At 38.1% G+C, this 22,825-nt stretch overlaps 1 protein-coding gene across 1 annotated transcript; it reads left to right on the top strand.

Moving 5' to 3' along the window:
- Positions 1 to 17,813: 17,813 nt before the first annotated feature.
- Pde6h (phosphodiesterase 6H) lies at positions 17,814 to 21,366 on the top strand. Its single transcript, XM_020167699.2, has 3 exons — positions 17,814 to 17,970; positions 19,095 to 19,135; positions 21,290 to 21,366. The coding sequence occupies exons 1-3, from the start codon at positions 17,837 to 17,839 to the stop codon at positions 21,364 to 21,366; spliced, it is 252 nt and encodes an 83-aa protein (XP_020023288.1). The 5' UTR covers positions 17,814 to 17,836.
- The last annotated feature ends 1,459 nt before the right edge of the window (positions 21,367 to 22,825 follow it).

Here is a 22,825-nt window from a genome sequence, read left to right as displayed (position 1 = left end):
TCAGAAAGTTGTAAAGAGATGTCCAGGGAGTCTCCTCCTTTACTCAATCTCATCTTGCTTAACTATGTACAGTACCAACCCAGGAAACTGACATGAGTACAATTCTCAGAGCTTACTTAGATTTCTCCAAATATATATATATCTGGGCTGTGTGTGTGTGTGTGTGTATGTGTGATCAAGATATAGACCTCTACCATCCTACAGTCTTACTTGTTTTACCCTTTTATGGTAATATCCACTGCTTCCTACCCATCATTAACCCCTGGCAGTCACTAACATGTTCACTATCTCCATTTTTTAATTTCAAGAATACTATGTAAATGGAATCATACTTTTCATTTGGTATAATTCCCTTAATGTTCATCCAAGTTGTTGCATTTATCGCTATTTCGATTCTTTTTATGGCTGGGCAATATTCCATGGCACAAATATACCAGTTTATTCAATTATTGTCAGAAATTTGGATAATTTCCAGTTTGGGGGCAATCAGAAGAAAGTTGCTATGAACATTTGTGTACAAGTTCTGAGTGAAACTAAATTTTTAACACCGTGGATAAATATCCAGGAGTGCAATTGGTAGGTTGTGTAGTAAATCTGTGTTTAGCTTTACAAAAACCTGCCAAACTGTTTGACCATTCCAAACACAGAGGCCACATCACTTTACATTTCCACTTGCAATGTATGAGCGATTCAGTTTCTCCAAATTCTGCCATCACTTAGTGTCGTTACTATTTTTTAAGTGATTCTTATAGTTGTGTGGTCATATTTCATTGTGGATTTTATAAAACAACACATTTTTTTTTTTGCCATGCAGGGGATTGAACCTTGGGCCTTGCTCATGCTAGTCAATGGCTGTATCACTAAGCTATGTCCCCAGCCCTCCTTGCTGGTTTAATTAACATTTCCCCAATGGATGATTAATGGTAAATGCCTTACGCTTATTGTTCGTCTACACAACTTGCTTTTTTTCTATTCCTATTCATGTTTTTTTTTTCATTTTCTAATTGGATTATTTGCCTCATTTTTTAGGTAGGAAGTCACTACATGTGCCAGGCTGATCTCCAATTTGTAATCCTGCTCCAGCCCCCCAAGGATTACAGGTGTTCACCACCATGCCCCAGCTATTTACCATTTTAATACTGAGTTTTAATACTTTGTATTTTTCTAGATATAAGTCCTTTCTTGGGAATGTGATTTGTACATATTGTCTTCCAGAAAGTTTTTCTTTAATTCACCTCTCAAGTTTGTGGTTCTTTTCACAGAGCAAACATTTTGGTTTTTTTTTGTGATGCTGGGGATTGAACCCACGGTCTCACACTTGCTAAGCAATTGTCTATCACTGAACTATACCCCCAGGCTTTATTTTTAATTTTAGTGAGGTCAAATTGGTCAACTTTTCTGGTTATGGATTGTGCTTTTACAGGTGAGTCTAAGACCTCTTACTAAGACCAAGGTCTTGAAGATTTTCACCTAGACATATTTCTATACAAGTTTCATAGTTTTACATATAATTCCATGGTCCATTTTGAGCTAATTCTCATACAAGGTGTGAGGTGTAGGTATGAAGTTTTGAATGCATAAAGTGCCTGGTTTAGGTTAAGATTTTTCTTCTTATTTGGTCTCTAGATAGCTACAGAGCATGCTGTCCATCCTCCTGCTTCACTGAATTGCTTTTGTGCCTTTGTCACTTGGGAGATTTTGTGGCTGGATTCTCTACTCTTTCATTGATCTGTAGGTTTTCATAGATGTTCTTAAATTCTCCTATTCCCAGTTTGTTGAGAGATTTTTTTTATACCATGAATTGACTTCAGTTTTTGCTGATGTTTTTCTTCATCAATTCATAGATCATGTGATTTTTCTTCTGTAGCCTGTTAATATAGTGGGTTATATTGACTGATACTTGAATATCAAAATAAACGTTGTAAAGCTGGAATAAATTCCATTTGGTGATGATGAATTATTCCTTGTACATATTGCTGTATTTGACTTGCCAATATTTTGTTAAGGATTTTTGCATCTAAATTTTGGTCTATATTTTCATTTGTACTAACTTGTCTGCTTTGGTGTCAGAGTATAACAGATGTCATGAAATGAGTTGGGAAGTGCTACCTCTTTATTTTCTGGAAGATAATATTATATTTTTAATTAACTAGTTATTTCTCAAGATTAATAATGCTGTTCTGGAGAATTGAGATGTAGGACATAAGGGAAAGAGGGGCCAGGCTTATACATACCTGTTTCACAAGTAGAGTGTTCCTCTCTGTGCCTACAGTGCATTAGTCATAGTAGGGAGCTCAACCTGGAAGGCTCTAAAGATGGAGGACAAAGACTTTAATGTGCATTTTCCTACTCACTGGTGTCTTAAGAAACATTAAAGAAATTTTAGAGATTAGTGCTTGAGTAAGTAGCTCATAGGACAGCTAAACTTTTAATTACTTAGTACCTGTTATAGGGTATCAAGAAACAATGATTACAGTGTTGTGGGAATCTCAAGCTGAGATACAGGACACTGAGGCAGTTTAGCAGGAAGCAACATTTATTGTGCCGACACAGACCCAGTGGACTTGTGTCTAAAGGCTGAGCGCAGAGAACAAAGAGGTCTTACTTTATGTACCCTTGCAAGCAGGTTACAGAAGCAAAAAGCAAAGCTCAACCCACATATGGCTGCGTGTGACTTCATTGGCTATTTCATTCCCTCCAGTGCTATGTGACCTTCATGTTTCAATTCTGTAAGTTTTATCTCTCTGCTTTGCCAAGCCTTCCCCCTGCCTCATTATCAGAACACAACTTGTCTGTTTCTCTTCTGGCTCTTCTCCCTGCTACATCATTCCCCCTTTGATGCTCGGACCCACCTAGGGTCAAAAAGCATCATCATGATCTAGGGGTTGTGTTTTTATAGCATCATTACATGGGCAGCTGTTTTTCTTTTTATAGTGGCCTCTATAATGGTCCTGATAGACCACAATACCAGGGGGACCAGGCTGGATAATATTAAGCATGCTTCTAGGATAAAACCCATACCCTTTTTTAATGACAAATGTAGTCTGTATTGTTTTCTTTACTTTGGGACTTTTACTATCATTTATCAGTAACCTCATTAATCTGGGAGTATATGAACATCTGGGAGTATATTTAACATCTGACCTGTTGATGGGTGCATGATACAAAGTATGGCTGTGCAAAGGCCCCAACAATAGCTCTCTTATAACATTTAATACATGGGAAAAACCTTGCAAGGGCCAACCCAAAAGGTAAGAGTCCAAGTATGTAGAGGAGAGCAGGGGTGCATCCCATGTTTGAGCTTCTTCTGTGTGTAGATCAGTCAGTTTTTGGAGTGATTAGAGCAGAACTGTTGTCCCATTGTTTGTGGTCCCCTGTTGTCTCCTGGGAAGCAGAGTCCTGCTGAGGAAGAGCACAGGTGTTCTGAAGGATGATCTGGGATAGTGAGGCTGACTCAGGGACACACTCCCACTCAGGAGAAGCTGGCTTTATTTGGCTGTGGTGGATCCACTTTGCAATTTTTGTTATTTTAACTGTAGTGGGGATAGGAAAGATAACAACAAAAGGGCCCCTCTAATGGGTTTTTTTATTGTTTTATTATTCATATGTGCATACAACACTTGGGTCATTTCTCCCCCCCCCGCCCCCACCCCTCCATTACCACCTACTCCGCCCCCCTCCCTCTCCCCCCCACCCCCTCAATACTCGGCAGAAACTAATGGGGTTTTAATGGGTGGACATATTATTTTTTTTTCCAGACAGTACCTTTTGGTTTTTTTTTTTTAACTGAGTAGAATTACCATGGCAACAATATTCTATATTGTCCAAGAAATATATTATATATGTCCAAGAAAACTTATTGTTTAAAAAAGTTAAAACTACCATCTTTAAGTATCAAAGGACATGTTTAGAACCAGTAAAAATAGTCATTTTGTCTCTAAGTAGAAGACCCGGTCTAAAAATATGAGTTTGTGTCTGGAAGGGCTTTAATGCAGATGGTAACACGTGTATAAGAACCACTTCTTCAATCCTCTTGGTCTTGGTTATTTTTGAGAGGTCTGGCACGAGTGACTCTATTTGAACTTTGATGGCGTTCCACCCTTATCTCCAAACTGTTTGTCTCTGAGCAGTCTCTTCTGAAGATCTGTCTCCCATCCAAGTACTAACTAGGCCCAACCCTGCTTAATTTCTGAGACCAGATGAGATTGGGCACTTTTAGGGTGGTATGGCTGTAGACTGAAGATCTATCTTGATTGATCATATTTTTTTCTTCATCATGAGGATTTGTTCTTTCCTGGATTATGTTTGTTTGGTTGGTTTTGATCCCAAGTGGGGCAGGGGGAATAATGAGCAGGTCAGATGGGAGTCAGTACCAATTAGACCATTTTGGCCAAATTTAAGCAACAAAGAGGCTTAGAAGGAGTGGCCCTTAGGCAATGGGGTTTTAGACAAGGACAATAGAAAACAAAATCCAACAAAAGCAGATGTCTAAAAAGCTAACCCGATTGACACATAAGCACTTACTACAGTCATTTTTTATGGACTCAATTGTAAATGTCCCAGAAGGATCAGAACTGTAATGACAAAAACATAAAAGAGCCATGGTTAAAATTTTGATGGACAATTTAGCCACTAACAGAACAGTATATCAGTATCACTAACCTTTTGTTACCATGTTTATCTAAATTTTGTATTTTAGAAGGCTTGATATAATTGAAAAACATAAATATATTTAGTATAAGGAACCAGCTATAGCATCATAGCTCTATAGAGGTTATATGTACATGTTAGTTTAGTTGTTTTTCTTGAAGTAAAATGATTTTTACCATTTGTAGGGGGGGAAGAGCAGTTTTAGTAAACCCAAATAGCCCAGTCACAGACATATATAGGGTACCTACTGTATTAGAATCACCCAAGACAACAGTTGTTTCACCATGAGGTCATCTAGAAAATTTTACATAAACTGTTAGAAAATAAGAGGCATGGAAGAGACAGAGAGACAGCTCAAACACCAGTACAGGGTTTATTGTTTAGGCAGGAGCCCTGTGGAGGAGGACCCCAGCAAGACAACTAAAGCACATTGCCAGACACAGGCTTGGGCTAGATATAGGGGGCTAATGGAAAAGTACCTGGAAGGTCACTAAGGGATACTGTTGCTGAGAAACCAAGAAAGATAAGTTGTAGTTAGGTCACTGTTTTCCCACTGTCCTGTCCTTGGCATCCATCTGGGGAGATAAAGGTTAACAATTTTCTCTTTGTCAGCCTTTGGGAGTGGGGAGTTTCTGGTAAGCCATCTGCAAGGGGGAAGGCGGTCTGGTCCTAACATGGCTGTTCTCATTGCTAACCCAAAATAAACCAACTCTTTAATAAATATGACTCAGTTACCTTAGTAGTTAAAATCCTGACAAAAATCATCAGAGAGCACAGGTAAAAATTTATGGAGACTGAATGTGGAGTTAGGAAACCTAATGGTCAAGAATCATGGCTCAGATGTTGATAAGGAATCATATCCTAGATTGTTGACATTAACAAATGGCTCATGACACACAACAGGATCCCACCAACCTGTAGTCAATGGAGCCCCCCTAAAATAATAGGCCCAATCTGGCCATCCCATGCTAAAAATTCCTTCCACCTGCCATGTGGAAAGAGTAGGACTAACATCTCCACTCTGTTGATTCTAATAAAAACTGGATATCTTGACTTCCAGTGTAGTGCTCCTTTTTGAGTTTTTATTTCTCTATTCTATCTGGAGGGTGTACTTTGGCTTAGTTTTTTTTTGTTTTTTGGTTTTTTTTTTGCTTTATATAAGTAAATTTGTCTCAACCCTCATATCAGTGAAGCAGTACTCCTGGTGGTCAGGTGTCTCCTGCTTCTCTGTGTTTTAATAAACTCTTGTTGTTTTGATAAATTTGTGGATTAACCTATAGCACCAAAAATTTTTGACAGTTATCTTGACAAAAACCATTTTAAGACAGTTTTTGTAAATGTTATTAAGAACAATATTTTTAAGATAGTCTTGTTATGAGCTTAGAGAATTAAGTTTTAGTTTAATAACAGTACATTAAATTTTGACCTTAAAAAACCTTTAATGTAACAGGATTTTAGTCAACTCAATCACATACATAAACATTTATAAGCTCCATCTTTTTATGACAACTTGCTCTGTACCTTTATGACTTATTTTGTATCTCTGGGGGAACTTATCTTTATCCTTTTTTTTTAAATTTAAAAGTATTTTTAACCTTTTAATTTTAAAAACCGTATCATTAATCCTTAATATATGTTACTTGTTGAAAATAACTCGTAAAATCTTTTAACTTAGAACCTTATATTTATATTGAAAAAACCAGAAAGAAATCAACCTTAAAATTATTTTTTGTGTAAAAACAATTTACAGAAGCCCATCTGTTAATAGACCCATGTATTATAAGAGAGAATTATAAATTCCAGGTTTTATTTATGACAAGATGAAACAGGCTAAGGTCATTTATAACTACTCAAATTTTAAGATTCCTGTTGCAGGCTATGTCTCCCTTTTTTTTCTTCTCTGGTCTAAACCAGAGTGTTAATCCCTGATTGCCTGCATTCTAGTGAGACCTGATTGAAATAAGTTTAAAAACCTGTTTTCTTAAAAGCAGTAGAACAGAGTTATAACTATTTTACATTTACCTAATATAGTAAGAATCATCCTCAAGATGTTTACATATTTAAATGTAAAAAGCTTAAGAAGTTTGTAACAGAGATCTTTAAAACAAACACCCTGGTTTTTTTTTGTTTTGTTTTTGTTACATTCAATATCACATTAATCTTATAACAGCAGTTTAAGAACCATTTTGAAGATGGTTACACATGCAAACACACACATAAAAGTTGTATAAATTAAGTATGCCAGGGAAAAATGTCAATTTAAGCATGCATAAGATGAGCAGGAATTCCAGGAGCAAATTAAATTTTGCTCAGTGCCTTAAACAAATTCACACACACACACACACACACACACACACACACACACACACACACACGTATACAATTAGAATGCATTCTCAAAAAAGAAAGAAAAAATGTTTAAATTATACCCAGAGGGTTATCCAGTGGAGTGGTGAATGATGCATCTGTTTTCTTGGGAGTAGTCTGCCCCTTTGGAACTGAATTTTTTGTTATCCATCCCTTAACCTCAGTTATTACTATTTCCTGGGAAAAGCATTCAAACCCCCATTAACTCTCAGAGGTGTCTTACACACTTTTGCCTAACACAGTACTTTCGCCCTGCTCCCTGAACCTGAGAGACACAGCTTCACCCCAAAAGGTGGTTACTAGCAGTCTCTGGGAGGTGATCAGTCTCCCCTTCTGCCTCCTGGGGCTGGCCTGAATTTGAACCCAGATTCTTGTCAATCTGATCAACTTGTCAAGTTGATTCCTGTGCCTCACTGGGTTCTGTTGGGCATCTGAGGCCTTCACCAGTCTGAGGGATGCTCCCCAGTGACAAGAGAGGTGACAAACCACCATCTCTGCAATCCTGGATGAACCCCCAAGAAATGTTGTGGGAATCTCAAGCTGAGATATGGGACACTGAGGCAGTTTAGCAAGTAGACACATTGCATTGTGCCAACACAGACCCAGTTGACTCGTGTCCAAAGGCTGAGCCTCGAGAACAAAGAGGTCTTACCTTATGTACCCTTGCAAGCAGGTTACAGAAGCAGAAAGCAAAGCTCAACCCACATATGGCTGCGTGTGACTTCATTGGCTATTTCATTCCCCCCAGTGCTATGTGACCTTCTTCATGTTTCAATTCTGTAAGTTTTATCTCTCTGCTTTGCCAAGCCTTCCCCCTGCCTCATTATCAGAACACAGCCTGTCTGTTTCTCTTCTGGCCCTCCTCCCTGCTACAATAGAGCTATGGGACATAGATTTTTTTTTAAAAGCATTTTGTTCCACTTAATTTTTAAATTATCATATAATACAATTTACCATTTGTGATGAACATGAGTATTGAAATATACATGGATTTTTTACATCCACCACTGTGATCAGGATACCAAGTAGTCCATCATCCCTCAAAAAATCCTGTGTGTTTTCCTTTCAAAGTCAAGTACTTCTCCAACCACAACTCTTGAAAACCACAGTTAGGTTCTTCAGCAATATAGTTTTGCCTTTCTAGCATGTCTTGAGTGAAATGAGACGATATATATGCTTTTGATTGTGGATTTTTTAAAACTTTGTAAAATGTTTCTGTGATTAATCTGCCATTGTACCTTTGAGCAGTCACTCTTCCTCTTTTGTCCTCCTCTTTCTTGTTTATTTTTTTTGCTCAGTAAGGTTCTTGCTACTTTTATTTCTTCTTTCTGTGAAATCTCACACTGTGTATCCCACCCAAAGTTCTTTTAGAGAAATTTCAGGTGATTGATCCGAGTCATGAGACACCATTATCTGGCTGATTATTAGATCAGAGATAAAATGACCAGAAGTGAGCCATCACTAGACTAACCAATGATGGATGAAGTTACCTGATAGAAATGCTTCGTTTGACAGAGATAGTATATGTGTATACTGCTGATTGGCCAGGCTGCTCAAAAACTCTGAGACTCAGTAGCTGCAAGAGAAGTAGACAGAAAGAGCAGCCACTTGAAACAGTGAACAATGAATGCATTCTTTGAGGACACAGATGAAGACCACTTCCTTAGAACTTCACAGTGTCTAGAACAATGTTTCATTCACCATCCAGTTCCGCTCAGGGTGTTTGAGTCCCTGGTCGTCCATATAATCCCTTGAATCTCATAATTTTTGCTGTTTTTATTGTTCTTTTCTTCCAGGTGTTCCCCAACTCCTTCTTTTATCATTTTGTTTTTGTTTAAAGAAGTTTCTTTAGTCATTTTTTAATGATAGGTCTTCTGTTTACAGATCCTCTTAGTTTTCCTTTGACTAAGAATGTTATTATTTTCCCTTCATTCCTGAAGGATAAATTCACTGGCTATAGAATTTAGGGTTGATAAACTTTTTTTTCTTTCATGATTTGAAAAATGTGCTATCTTCTGGTGTCCATAGTTTCCAATAAGAAATCCACTGTCATTTCAATTGTTTTTCCTCTAAAGGAAAAGGTGCTGTTTCTCTTCCACAATTTTCATTTTTTTTTAGTTTTCTAAAGAATGGTATTAATGCATTTCAACATTTTAGTTCATTGGCAGTTGCTAGGTTCTTAATTCTATATGATCATGTCTTTCAGAAAATATGGGAACATTTCACTCATTACTTCTCTACTTTTTCATCCCCATCCTTTTCCTCCTCTCCTTCTAGGATGCTTGTAACATAAATGTTACAAGTACACAATAGTTGCTGTATTAGCTCTCTTTTATTCAGATGGGGTAACTTCTATTTTTCTGACTTTCAGTTCACTGATTCTTTGCTCTGTCCTCTGTTCTCTTGTTTAGCCCACTTATTGAATTTTCTTTGCTGGACATATTTTTCTATTCTAAAATTAGAATTTCATTCTTCTTTGGATGCCTTATTAGTGCTTAATGGAGATTAAAAATTCAGATTTCCTTTAAGCTTCTCTGATACCACTTCAATAAGGAGGAGAAAGAGGCCTTACTATGGTTGGAGATAAAAGCCCAAGATCCCAATATGACTTTCTCTGCTATTATCCAGATGGAATGGGAGAGATACGCTCCAAGATAGCTGGGCTGGGGCTTTTCTCTCAGCCTTTGCTTAGTTGATCCATATCCATTTATCATGATGTTTGACCTGAGTAGGGTGGTTTTTATCTAAATGTTTTCTGTCTTTCTAGATTGCACTTTTTCTGGTCATTTATCTAGAGATACAGGCTTTGGGGGAGTATTTTTTTTTTAATTTTATTATTCATATGTGCATACAAGGCTTGGGTCATTTCTCCCCCCCTGCCCCCACCCCCTCCCTTACCACTCACTCAGCCCCCTCCCTCTCCCCTCCACCCCCTCAACACCCAGCATAAACTATTTTGCCCTTATCTCTAATTTTGTTGAAGAGAGAGTATAGGCAATAATAGGAAGGAACAAGTGTTCCTGGTTGAGATAAGGATAGATATACAGGGAGTTGACTCACATTAATTTCCTGTACGTGTGTGTTGCCTTCTAGGTTAATTCTTTTTGATCTACCTTTTCTCTAGTTCCTGGTCTTTGGGGGAGTATTATTTGTACACTCCTCTTAGAGTTTTGGGGCTGCTGCCTTTTCCTGCATACAGTTCGGGATATACAAACAAAAAGAAAATCCAGGGAACTTACTGCCATATTGTTCCTTGGGTCCTAAAGTCTGTATTTGGTCTGCCTTCTTCTCTCAGATATTTTGTAATATTCTTAGGCTTATTTCATACATAATATCCAGAACTTTTAGCTGTATTTATAGGAGGCACGGGAAGTTTATTTAACTACCTTAGTCCAGAAGAACCACAAGGTCATAGATTTTCAAGACTATAAAGCAACTTAAGAATTTTATTTTCCTACATCATTGAGAACTGTATTAGAATCACTTCAGGAGAACTTTTTCAAACTCCACACTTGGTACTTCCCCACATTCCTCACTTCTCACTTTCCATTCTCCTGGGGGGAGAAAGGTTGTTTGGAGAACTATAACATCAGCCCCCAACACTGAGAATAAATGAATTAAAAATCATGTTACCAGTGAGAATCCTGGCACTCTGATTCATTTTACAGATGAGGAAACTGAGACTCAGAAAGGTGGCAACCTTTCCACAGGGCAGAGAAGAGGTGAATCCAAGCCTGCATGTGGTTCTAGAATAGCACTTCTCAAACATTAATTAACAACAAACAGGTCACTCTGGACCTTGTCAAATCAGATGCTGATTCTATAAGTCTGGAACAGGAGGACAGGGCCTGATATCATGCTTTGTGTGTGTGTGTGTGTGTGTGTGTGTGTGTGTATTGCTGGGTATTAGACCTATACAGGCAAGCACCCTCTTGCTTGGTCCCTAGCCCTTTTATTTTTATTTTTGAGATAGGTCTCACTAACTTTTCCTGGACTGGCCTGGAACTTGTGATCCTTTTACGTGTACTTCCAGAGTGGCTAGCATTACAGATGTGTACCACCATGCCCAGCTGAGAGCCTGCATTTTTAACAAGTGTCTGGGGCCTGTTAATGCTGCTGCATGTTGAGTGACAACATTCTGGAACACTCTTTCAGCTTACAGCTTTTCCCACTGCCTTTATGAACTAATTACGATCTTTCAACAAGGAAATGGAGAATAATATTTGAGGATTTGAAGCATTTAAACATCCACATGCCTGGTATGCAGGAGTAGATGATGTGAACAGAAAAGAGGATACAGAAAAGAGAGTGAAGGGATCAATCCAGAGACAAAACACTTTGCTGGCTCTGCACAATATTTGCTGCTTTTAAAACTGCTCTAATTTTGGAAAAGACCATGGAAAAGCATATAAGCAGCTCTTAAGCTGTTTAGCTGCTCTTGTAATCTGCTTGGGGCTGCAGGCTAAGAACCCTTCCCTGGCTAGGAAGGCTAAATTGACATTCTTTCTCTATAATCTTACAGAGTGCAGTTCTCTAACAAGTAGCAATTTGGTGACGGTGCACTGTAATTCACAGCAAAGCGTGAAAGTGTCCAGTAAATGTGTATCTTGGTCCATGTCTGCTTTGCTATAGGATGGTAGAAAGACAACTATGTTCGATGTGTCCAAGCTAAGACCTTGTTCTTGGCTCCTCTATTAACTTTATAAGCAGTCTTGAATCAAAGCCAATTAATTTCTCTCTGATACTTTTATCACAAGATACATGAGCTAAGGCCTGTTTAAAATCATATAAAGTGCTATACAAATTATCAATAATGGCTGATTACAATTAGAGATTGAACTAAGTACCCCAATGAAGGGATTGTGTCCTGGACCCTGCACTCTGAAATCTTGAGTATGGCAAACCCAGCAATCAATTTTTACATAAAGTTCACAATTCCTATCACTTGGGGTCTTCCTCTCCCTCTCTCTCTCTCTCTCTCTTTCTTTTAAAATTATTAAAAACGTTTATTGTTGGGCTGAGGTTAGTCAGGTTCAGAAGGCCAAAAGCTGCATGCTTTCTCTCGTATGTGGAATGCAGACCTAATATAATTATAGCAATATTATGAAAAACAGGTCACGCTAAGGGAAGGTCACATATGAGAGAGGAAGGGTAAAAGAAGGAAATTAAGAAGGTGAATATGGTTGATTTACTTTCTATGCAAGAATGAATATAGAGTTTTTAAACCTGTCAAAACCACCATAAAGAAGGGGACTAAGGTAGAAAGAAGAAAAATAGAGGAGATAACCTAATTCAGGTTATAATACATATATACCTAGAAAATATCTTGAGGAAATTCCCTGTATAGCTATCTTAAACAAACAAAAATGTCATTTTTTTCTTTAACAAAATTAGAGAACAGGAGGGCAGAACAAGTCCTGTCTGTGGGGGGCGGGTACTTTGGTACCAGTGGGATGGGAGAGAATGTGGGGAAAGGGTTCAGGAGGGTGAATATGCTGCAAATACTGTGTATACATGTATGTAAATGGAAAAATGAGACCTGTTGAAATTATTCCAGGGACCTTTCTCTCTTAAACATTGCTGAATCTGATATCACTCCTAACTTTGAGGTTCTATCTCTCCAGTGAAATACATATGATACCATATTTTCAACATCATTAATCACATGATCAATGTCCCCATCTCAGAGAAGTTTCGTTCTCTTGTCTCCATCTAGCTAGAACTCCACGGGAATTACGGCATTGTGTGTGTGTAGATGTGAGTGTGTGTGTGTAGATGTGAGTGTGTGTGTGTGATTGCATGCATGGGCACATGTGTGTAAAAGGAAAAGGAGGAATGTAGGATAACAAGGGCTAAATATGGTACGAAGAAGCACAAAAGGTATTCAATCAAAAACTGAAAATCTGCCCCTAGTTGTCAATAATTTGTATCTACTTGTGAGTTCAATATCTATTAACAGAAGAGAGTTCATGCCAGTTTTGTAAGAGTATTTAATTATCAGAAACCTTCTAAGTTTGCTTTAGTCTTTCCTCATCTTTTTTTTTTTTAAACACCTGGGTTGCTCTTGTAAGCTGATGACAGTGGAATTAGGTAGCATGAGGCTATTACAGAGAGATAAATGAGGATGCAGTGATCCTTTTGTCTATTGTGCAGAAAGTGACTGGTCAGTGTTCAGCTCCGTGAGTATTTCTCAACCTGTGGTGAGTTTGGGCAGGGTAATAACTGAAAGAGTTTGGAGGGTTGATCTGGGAGGAGAGAACATTCTGGACCTGTGGGCTTGCCCTGGGGCTGGTGTTGGAAATGTGCGAGAACTGCGAAGAAAATATACCCAAACTTCCTTAAAATGCCATGTGACAAGTTAATGGGTGAAACTTAGCTATTCCAAGGTCACTGCAAACCTTGATTTCTGAACTTGTTCCGAAGGAAATCAAGGGGACCCTCCCCTTTTGTGGCTTCATAGCAAACTTTTTCTGGGAAAAGGTAGATCTTGGACACTAACTGACCACAGAGAAAACAGTCCTTTACTCCCAGGATGAACTTGAAAACTTGGCCTCAACCTTAAGAGACTGATGGGAGTGTGTGAGGATAAGGAGAAAGCCCTCATGTAAATGACCACAGGGCAGCATGGTAACTTCACCTTCTCCCTCTGAGGTTAAAGTGTTTATTTGTTTCATCCTGAAGCCAGGTACTTGCTGGATTTTTTTTTTTTAATGGCTTTGGTTTGGGTCTTGCTTGGATCTAAAAGTTATTTGATTCTCTCTGTCAGAATGGGACTCTAGGTGACATTAATGAGCCTAAACCCATCAGTAGAACAAACAGTCCTCACCATGCAGCCCCACCCCCTTTTTCAGTCCGCTAGCAATAGAATTGTCCAGCAATAGAATTGTCCATCTGTCTGTATTCTTGCTGGAAAACAGGATCTGGAGGTCTGGGGTGATAAAGCAGCATTAGAAGGCCTGTCTCAAGCTTTCTGAAAGTGCTTTTCTTAGCTGGGACTTACGAAGGTTCATCTTCTGTAGCTTTGCACAGCTCAGCTTAGTTGCTTCAGGTCTAAAGTGTCACTAACCCCCGTTCTCTACAAAACTATGCCTTGTCATATTACTGTGCGATATTTACTTCTTTCTGCAGAAGAAGAGTTTATAGTCTTCAAAGGGGAAGGGCTAATATTGCTTTAGAAATAGGAGTGTCCTGCCTCACAAAGCCATCACTTGATGCTTTTGTAGCAAACATGTGAAACCATCTCTTGTAGTTAAAATCAGGTCTCTTATTCACTGGGTTTGGGCTTATTCAGTTTCAGCATACCCTACAAATTTCCAGGGAAGCATGGCCATGATAAGTTTATCCTTTGGAAGGATTATATGCTGCTCTACCCAAAGGTGATGCAGAAAGAACTGGAAGGCAAATCTTGACAGAAACTGTATGCAGATTGGCTGTCTTTTCCAGCTATTCAGAATGAAACATTGCACAGGAAACACACTCAGAATAACAATTATTTTCCATTGTGAAAGTCCCACAGGTCAAGATGACCTAAGGATCAACTTGACAACTGTTACATAATTTCCTGAGGAATATCCTTTTATATAATGCATTAAACTTAAAATTAGACACAAACACTGTCCACGTCTAGACGTGCAATTTTGAAATAATATAAACACACAAAAGAAATTCAAAAGAAAAAAGGGGAAGTGTAATCAGGGTGATGTGAAAGTCAGGGGTGATTTTTAAATTTTTTTAAGACCAGAAATAAGTTAATGGTGGGTATCTTTGAGAGTAGTGAGTAATTTTTTTTTTACTGTTGTGCTGGGTGGGGATACATTGTGGCATTTACAAAAGTTTTTATGATATATCAAATACATCATGCTTGAACTCACCCCCTCCAGAGAGAGGTAACTATTACCTATCGAGTGCTGTGATAGTTGCTTTTCTGGTGCAGGACAGGAGCTTTTAGCACTGGACACATGAGGAAGGCGGTCAAAGCCCAGGTGAGCATGTGACAAAACCATAGATCTGTTCACGTGGCTTTCTTGACGTCTGGAAGGTCTAGCATATATTGATTTTTTTTTTTCTGCCACTTTGCACCATTCATTTTACTTACATTATCTCCTTGTTTTCCCTCATGACCTTAAAAGGAAGATTTTGATTCATCTTATAAATGGAATGAGGCCCAGAGAGAGCTATTCAACTTATAAAGTTCACAAAGCCAGGTTTGTGGGTCAGGAATTTGAAACTACATCCTTTTCTTTCTAAAGAACATACTCTTTACAGTGTGCTACCCTCAAAGGTAATTTGACCTGTTAGGTCATCTTAAGCCTTCCTGCTATAGAACTCTGGCTCCAACATAATAGGATCCTTGTTAATGTTTCCAGATAAAATAGAGGGTGCCCAGTTAGAACTGAATTTCAGATAAATAACAAGTGATTGTTTCCATGTAAGTATGTACCCTGAAATGTACAGAATATACTTTTGCTAAAATACAATTTATTGTTCATCTGAAATTCAGATTTAACAAGTATCTTTGCTAGATCTGATAACACTAATCCTAACAGGCTCTCCAGAAGAAACAAATGAACATTATGGTTTCTTACTACTTTGAAAGAGTTGAGGAGTCCAAAAACTTGAACTGAGAGAAATTTGCTCATTTTCCCCTGTGGCTTTGGCAAAGTCGGGATGTTTCTGCTGCTGGTGGCATACCTTGAATGCAATACTGCCCTGGGCCGCTCACCACTGATTCCCGTGGTCCCAACCACACTTGGGAGAGGCATGAACTTTGCCTGTTGACAAGGCAAGAGTGGGACACAGCACAAGAACTAGATTCAGTGATCAAAGGAGCTGGCAATGTATTTCCTCAAGCCACTGATGGTTCTGTAAGGTGAAGGCCAGCTAGTGCTTTCTCTGTGGTCTGAGAGAAACGTCACAGGGTCAGGATCTCACTACCCAATGTCCAGGATATTTACCAAATTTCTTTATTAATTTATTCACTTGCTTGACAGATCTAATACATGTGGTACACTTACAAGCATTGTTGTAGAAATGAGACTACAGAAATGGCACCAAACTCTCAATGCAACCTCATGAAGCATATTCTAGTGGGAATAAAGACAGGATTCACAATTAAGAGCAAGAGATCCAGGCATTGGCCAAGTTCATCCGAGCTATCAGCTTACAGGTTGGTCACTGTGTTTCTATTGAACAAGAATCTGGCCAGAGAGAACGATAAAAATTGGGGGAAAAGAAAAATAAGGATAAGATATCTTGGAGGCAAGGATAAAACCTGTTTGTGGAAGTTATAAGAGAAATCGTGAGCTTGAAGTCACACCATATGGGATTAGAGGGATGTACAGCAATACTTTTCCTGAGCCAAAGATGATCAGGGAGGGTTGAAGTTAAGAACATTGGCATCAATCTACAGCAGGTAAAATGAGGAACCCTACGCAAATGAGGCTCTCAGGCACTGGATTATGGAAAGGGTGAGGTCAGGGTAAGAATTTAAGGCTATTATGGAAGTTCTTTGGAGCTTTTTAGAGACTTCCTTTCCAGGGTAAGCTTCGTCAATTATGAAAGGAACGGAGAAAGAAAAGAAAAAGACACCCTAAAGCTTAGCACAAATATTTAAAAAAATTTATCTTTGTCAGTTGTTTTCTTTTGATTTTAATTTAAAGGGCAGTATAAATGCCTGTACCCAAATTAGTCTGGAACATCATGCTAGGTAAGTCCATGACTTGGATAGGAGTAGATGCTGAAGACATTGGAGAAATGTGAGTTTGAAGAGGCTTGTGTCTGGATATGGAGTTAAAACTCAAGCTCATTACTTAAACACCTGCATTAACTTTTCTATCTTTATGCATGTGTGTATGAACATTAGTTTACAATGCATATATTCATGAGTGTGGTATCACTGGTTCAGAACTTCTTCTGTCCAGATAACCACATTCTCATCTCCCAGAATTAAAAGTCTCTGGGTCATGAGAAGATTAAACAAAATTAGACTATAAAGGGACAGAGCCCATTAAAATAAAAATTTAGAGTCAGGTTATTTTGCAGCCTAGTTGAAAAATATGAAGAACTTCAAGACTGTATAAGACCAGCAAAATACTGTAGATTCATTTCCTTTAAAAATCAATAGGGCTCATATGCAGAATCTAGACCTAAAAAAATATGACATAAAAAAGGGGCTGTGGGAGGAGAACCAGTGGGAGGGGGAAGGGAAAGGAGAGGGTGATGAGGGGGTGAAGGTAAAGGAACTACATTATGTATATGTAATGAAAATAGCATAATGCAATTCACTAACAGCTGCTTTAAGACAGGGTAGGAGGGGGTAGAGATAAGTAGTATAGACAGGATGAATTTGATCAAAGTACATTATGTGCATGAATGTAAATATCATGATAAATACCCTTTTACAATTCATTTATCATCATAAAACAAACAAACAAACAAAAAACTCCCAAATGGTAGTACCGGTGATCTTAGAGGGTAAGTACACTATTATGATGAATTCACGTGGAGCAGTAGTGGCACATTTATTGGAACAACATGGACCTAGATTTTCAAGTTTTTAAATCTCTTGGTAGTTTACAGCCCAGTACACTGATTGCCTCCACTAACTTGTAACAACTTTCACTGAAGTCACTCTAAGTGGTAATTCCTCCCCTACGCGTCAACACCTCGTACCAAACTTCTTTATCAAACTGCTTATCTTCCCCAATTCACAGTGATGGCCTAATAGACAATGGTCCTTGTGACTAGATGGGTCTTTGTTTTTCCTCTCACTTTGCAGGAAACCTGCAAGGGAAGCATCAGTCACCCAGGGACTGTCAAAATGAGTGACAACACTGCTTTGGTTCCTCCAGCACAAAGCCAGGGTCCCACCACCCCACGCAAAGGGCCCCCCAAGTTCAAGCAGAGGCAGACTCGCCAATTCAAGAGCAAGCCTCCAAAGAAAGGTGTGAAAGGGTAAGACCAACATGAAAAAGCTTCTTTTCCCACAAGACTGCTTTGGTTTTGAGAAAGTGGTACTCATAATATTAAACAGCTTACAAAACTTTCCACTCAATGCTCCATCTTCCTCTCCAACTCAGTCTTTGCTGAATCATGTCTTTATGCCTGGAATCCCTTCCTTCTCAGCTCCCCAGGTCAGAATTGACATGGAAATTGGAGCCTTTCACAGTCACCTTTGACTTGGCCTTCCAGGTTTTTCTTGTCTGCTCCTTTCACTGACATACTCTGGAATACCGAACCACCAGCCATTTCCAGAAAGCTCAGTTCTCTTCAGATGTTAGGGCTACAGTTCTCCACTGTTCTCTTTTCTCTCCTTGGCAAAATTCTATTCATTTTTTAACACATAGCTCATAGGCTAATCTCTTTGTGAAACCACTACTGATTCTTAAATGTTGTCATTACTTTTATGTTTGCATTATGATACCATTCGGCTATCATAACTTATATTACATTGTATTTATAATATAATATACTATATATTATACAATTTTATATTATATATTTTATATAATATACATTTTATAATATATATTATATAATTATATAATTTTATATTATATATTTATATAATACATATTTTATAATATATAATATAATATATATTATATTATATTATTATATATTGGTTTACATCTGTTCCCTGAGACTAAAACCCTTCAGAGGAAATTTGTTTGTGTTTTCCTTAATTCTCTGTGTCTAACATGATGGTTGATGTTTGTGAATAAGTGAAGAGATGACTAAAGCATTTTAATGCCTTTTATATGCCTTAGTTTCTATTTTAAAAAGTAAATATTGATTAAATTGTCCCCCTTGATCATTATTTCTGTCTTTTAATTGTCATAGGCTAAATATCTATAGGAAGAAATCTCTTCCCCCTGGGATGCAATAAACCCTGCTTGAGTGATATTTCTTTCCTCCAGTTAAATGCAAATAAAGAAGCTTTTCAAATAAAAATACTTCTTCAAATAAAACCTTCTTCTTTTTCCTCCAGTCAAGAAACTCTATCTGAATAACTATGGTATCATTTACTATTATCTTGACTAATTTCTGTTTTACTTATTTTTTTATTTTTCCCATAGGTTTGGAGATGACATTCCAGGGATGGAGGGGCTAGGAACAGGTGAGCCGCCCACACACTTAAGTGAGCGTTTGGAGTTTCACCTTTGTAGACACTTTAGGCTGCAAGGGCCAGTTGAAAGTTACAAGGAATACCCAAGGTGGCATGTCCTTTGTAAATATTAAATGGTGGGAATCTTATTTACCCTCTTAAGTAAGTTCACTTAGGCCCAGATGCAAAAACCCTACAAAAAATAAATAAATAAAGGTGGGCCCAATGCTTAATGATCTCTGTTGTTTTGTAACAATCTTTAACTGCATATAATGGCCAGCTGTAGACTTTTATGGCTAAAGATTTTCTGAGTTTGTCTAACTCAACTTTATTTTTCAAAAGAGTAATCTGAGACATAGAGGAGTTAAGTGACAATTTGAAGCCACAGAGTGAAGTACTGGAGATAAGGGCGGGGCCTGGAGAGCCTTTCCATCCACCAGAGGAACCACCAACTTCCTCTTCTTACACATCTAGCCCCAGAGCAGAAGCTTGCAGCTGAATATGTCCAACACAACTTTTTGAACTGACTAGAGCATGTTATTGTTTCAGATAATGACTACAGTCACTGCATATTCTTTTTAAAAACTGGCAGATTTTACTACTGAGAAAAGTTTTAGATTGATAGAAAAATTAAGCAGAAGTCTAGAGAATTCATATAACCCACCTCCACACCTCCTTCTCTTTTTATAAAGTTCCCCTGCTATCAACAGTGTGTATTAGTGTGGCACATTTATTAAATTCGACAAACCAATATTAATACATTATAATTACATTAATTAAAGTCCATAGCTTGCTTGGCTTGGGTTTATTCTTTACTCTTTATGTTGTACGGTTCTAAGGGCTTTGATAAATGCATAATGTCATGTGCCCACCACTATTGTATCATACAGAGTAGTTCCACTTCCATAAACATTCCCTGTGCTCCATCTGGTCCTATCTTCCTCCCCCTATGGCCAAGCCTCTGACAACCACATATCTTTTGAATGTGTATCAGTGTTACCCTTTCCAGAATGTCATATACTTAGAATCATACAGTGTATAGATTTTTCACACTGATTTATTTCACTTAGTAATGTTCATTTAAGGTTCCCTCACATCATTCTATGACTTGATAGATCATTTCTTTTTTATTGGCAAATACTCTTCACTGTACGAATGTACCACAATTTATTTTCCTGTTGAAGAACATCTTGGTCCCTTCTAAGCTTTGGAAGTAGTGAATAGAGCTTCTATATACATTTGTGTGCAGGTATTTGTGTGGACATAAGTTTTGAACTTATCCAACACACTTCATAAATGGCAACAGTCATAGCAATCAGTGTCCTTACCAGGCACTATTCAGTATATTTGCTTTTCATAGTCAAATGCCACTCCTGGGGTCTCAGATAGATATCTTGTCACTTTATAAATCTTACTTGCTGTTCTCTTAAATCAACTGCTTCTGTATTTGGGTCAGGTGTATACAGACCAGTAAATTTGCTTTTAGATCTAGAAGATAGAGTTAACTCTTCTGGCACTCTTGGAATAAACCACAGATTCATGCTGAGGGATGGTCTGAGGTCTTTGATCTGGTTCTAGCCCCATCTATATAATTGTAATTTTCTGCTAGTTGTTTAATCCTTCTGGGTGTCAGCCAGCCTCTCAGGAACTGGAGGATAACATCTTATTTGAAATGAGAGACTAGATTAGTTAATGCTTTGAGATTGCTTCTCAGTATGTATTTTGATATAGGCATTTCAAAATGTAAATGTACTGAAGTGCAAGTCAGAGAAACCCACAGAATTCATTTGGATTGGTGAGGAGTGGGACTAAGATTCCCAGACCATGGGAATTTAAAGTGCTCCCAATTCTCATTTTAATCTTTGGCCTGATTACAATTCCACACCTGTTCTCTCCTTAGCAGTTCAGTTTTTAGGAGACCTAGTGGGCTGTACCTCACATGTACCCCCAATCAAGCCACTACTACCTTTCCAAAGAGAATGCAGAATAAAAACAACAGAGATACCTGGGGGGCAAAAATGCAATTATTCTGGGCTACCCAGCCATTCCAGATAATCTCCCAGGTATAGGAGAGTGGATTGTGGTGTTTCATCCTGAAAGATGTTTTTTGAACAGAAAAGACTCTTTGGGGATAGGTTGGCTTACATGTTCTCCTGTCTCTTTCAGATATCACTGTGATTTGTCCCTGGGAGGCATTCAGCCACCTAGAATTGCATGAGCTGGCTCAGTTTGGGATTATCTAAAACAGCAAAGCCTCTGTCACTCTCAACAGCAACTCCTGCAAATTTGATTGCTCACACCTATTGATCTGTCAGAGATCTTGAAATTCAGTACTTGAAAGTAGTTTCTTTGGCTTATATGTTCATTTCCTATCAATTACTACTAAGAGTTTTTTAGCGTCAGACTCTCTCTCTTGCAGTAGAGCTCAGCTTGGCTTAATGAATGAATACCTTTTTTGGGGGGCATTTCTAACATTACCACCTTTTCCTATCAGCCGGTTAGAAGTCATCAATATTTCCATATTTCATTTATGTGTAAGCTCCTCAAATCTATTTTTGCTAGGGCATTCATTATGATTAGCAGGAAAGTTTTAAAGATAACATTAAGCCACTTTTCTCCCCTTCTTATTTAATAAAGGAAATATTTGTCTGGAATTTTACAGTGAAGTCATTTGTATTAAATACTGCATCCAAATATCTGAGGCCCTATTGTAAGAACCAATTAAGTAAAGAAGGCACACATCAAATGGGCATGATGTTTGCAAAAGAGCACTGGATTAAGGTGAAAGTCATGATTCTGCTTTGCAAATAGGTAAATTACATACTTTGAGTCTAAATTTTATTGAACTTGGTTTTCCCAGAGGTACCATTAAGTTCAAAGTGATTCTAAGTTGGTGGAAGACTGAAGACCAAGTGGTAACTGAGTGTGGGAGCCTTCTTATCACTTCTCTGGTTCATGAAAGTTCTCTTTCATAACATAGCTTCAGTGGCTTTCCAAAGGCTTAAGGCAAGAGTCTCAGGTTTTTTGTACTTACATTGGTATGTCAATTGACTTTGTGTGCTTCTATAACAAATCCCACTTAAAATATCAGTTGAAAAGATTTATATGTGGCCAGTTGTGGTGGTACATACCTGTAATCCCAGCTACATAGGAGGTATAGGTAGGGGGACTGCAGTCTGGTAAAAAATTCAACACCAGACCTAAAAAGTAACTGAAAGGCTGGTCATGGTTAAGGTGGTAACACCTGGCTAGCAAGAGTGAGACCCTGAGTTCAAACCCAGCATCACACAAAAAAAGATTTATATGCTATACGATTTTTACTTAGGTGCAAAGAAAAAGGCAGTTGGATCCTTTAGGCAAAATGATGGTTTGCTTCACCTCTGAGGTTGTGTCAAATGTAATGTGCACATAGCTATCTTTTCCCAATACTTTCATGGCAATTGTGCAATTCAAATGCTGCTTCTGTCTCACTTGGATGCTTTGGTACTAACAGTATGAATTTCTTCATTTCAGTTTTGTAATCTGTGGTAAAATAATGTAGTAAATTAACTGAAAAAAGAAGAAAGATGGTAGAGAGGTCAAGTTTTATTCCTGAATTGACCAATAAAATGCTCTCTAACTTTTGATCAAGGACCAACCCCTGCAGTTTGCCTGAATTTGATAAACTGAGGTTCATGGTAGCTATAAATTTTGTGACTTTGA

This window comes from Castor canadensis, chromosome 6 (genome assembly GCF_047511655.1).
Source record: "Castor canadensis chromosome 6, mCasCan1.hap1v2, whole genome shotgun sequence".
NCBI classification, from domain to species: domain Eukaryota; kingdom Metazoa; phylum Chordata; class Mammalia; order Rodentia; family Castoridae; genus Castor; species Castor canadensis.
This window is presented reverse-complemented; position numbering and strand designations above follow the sequence as displayed.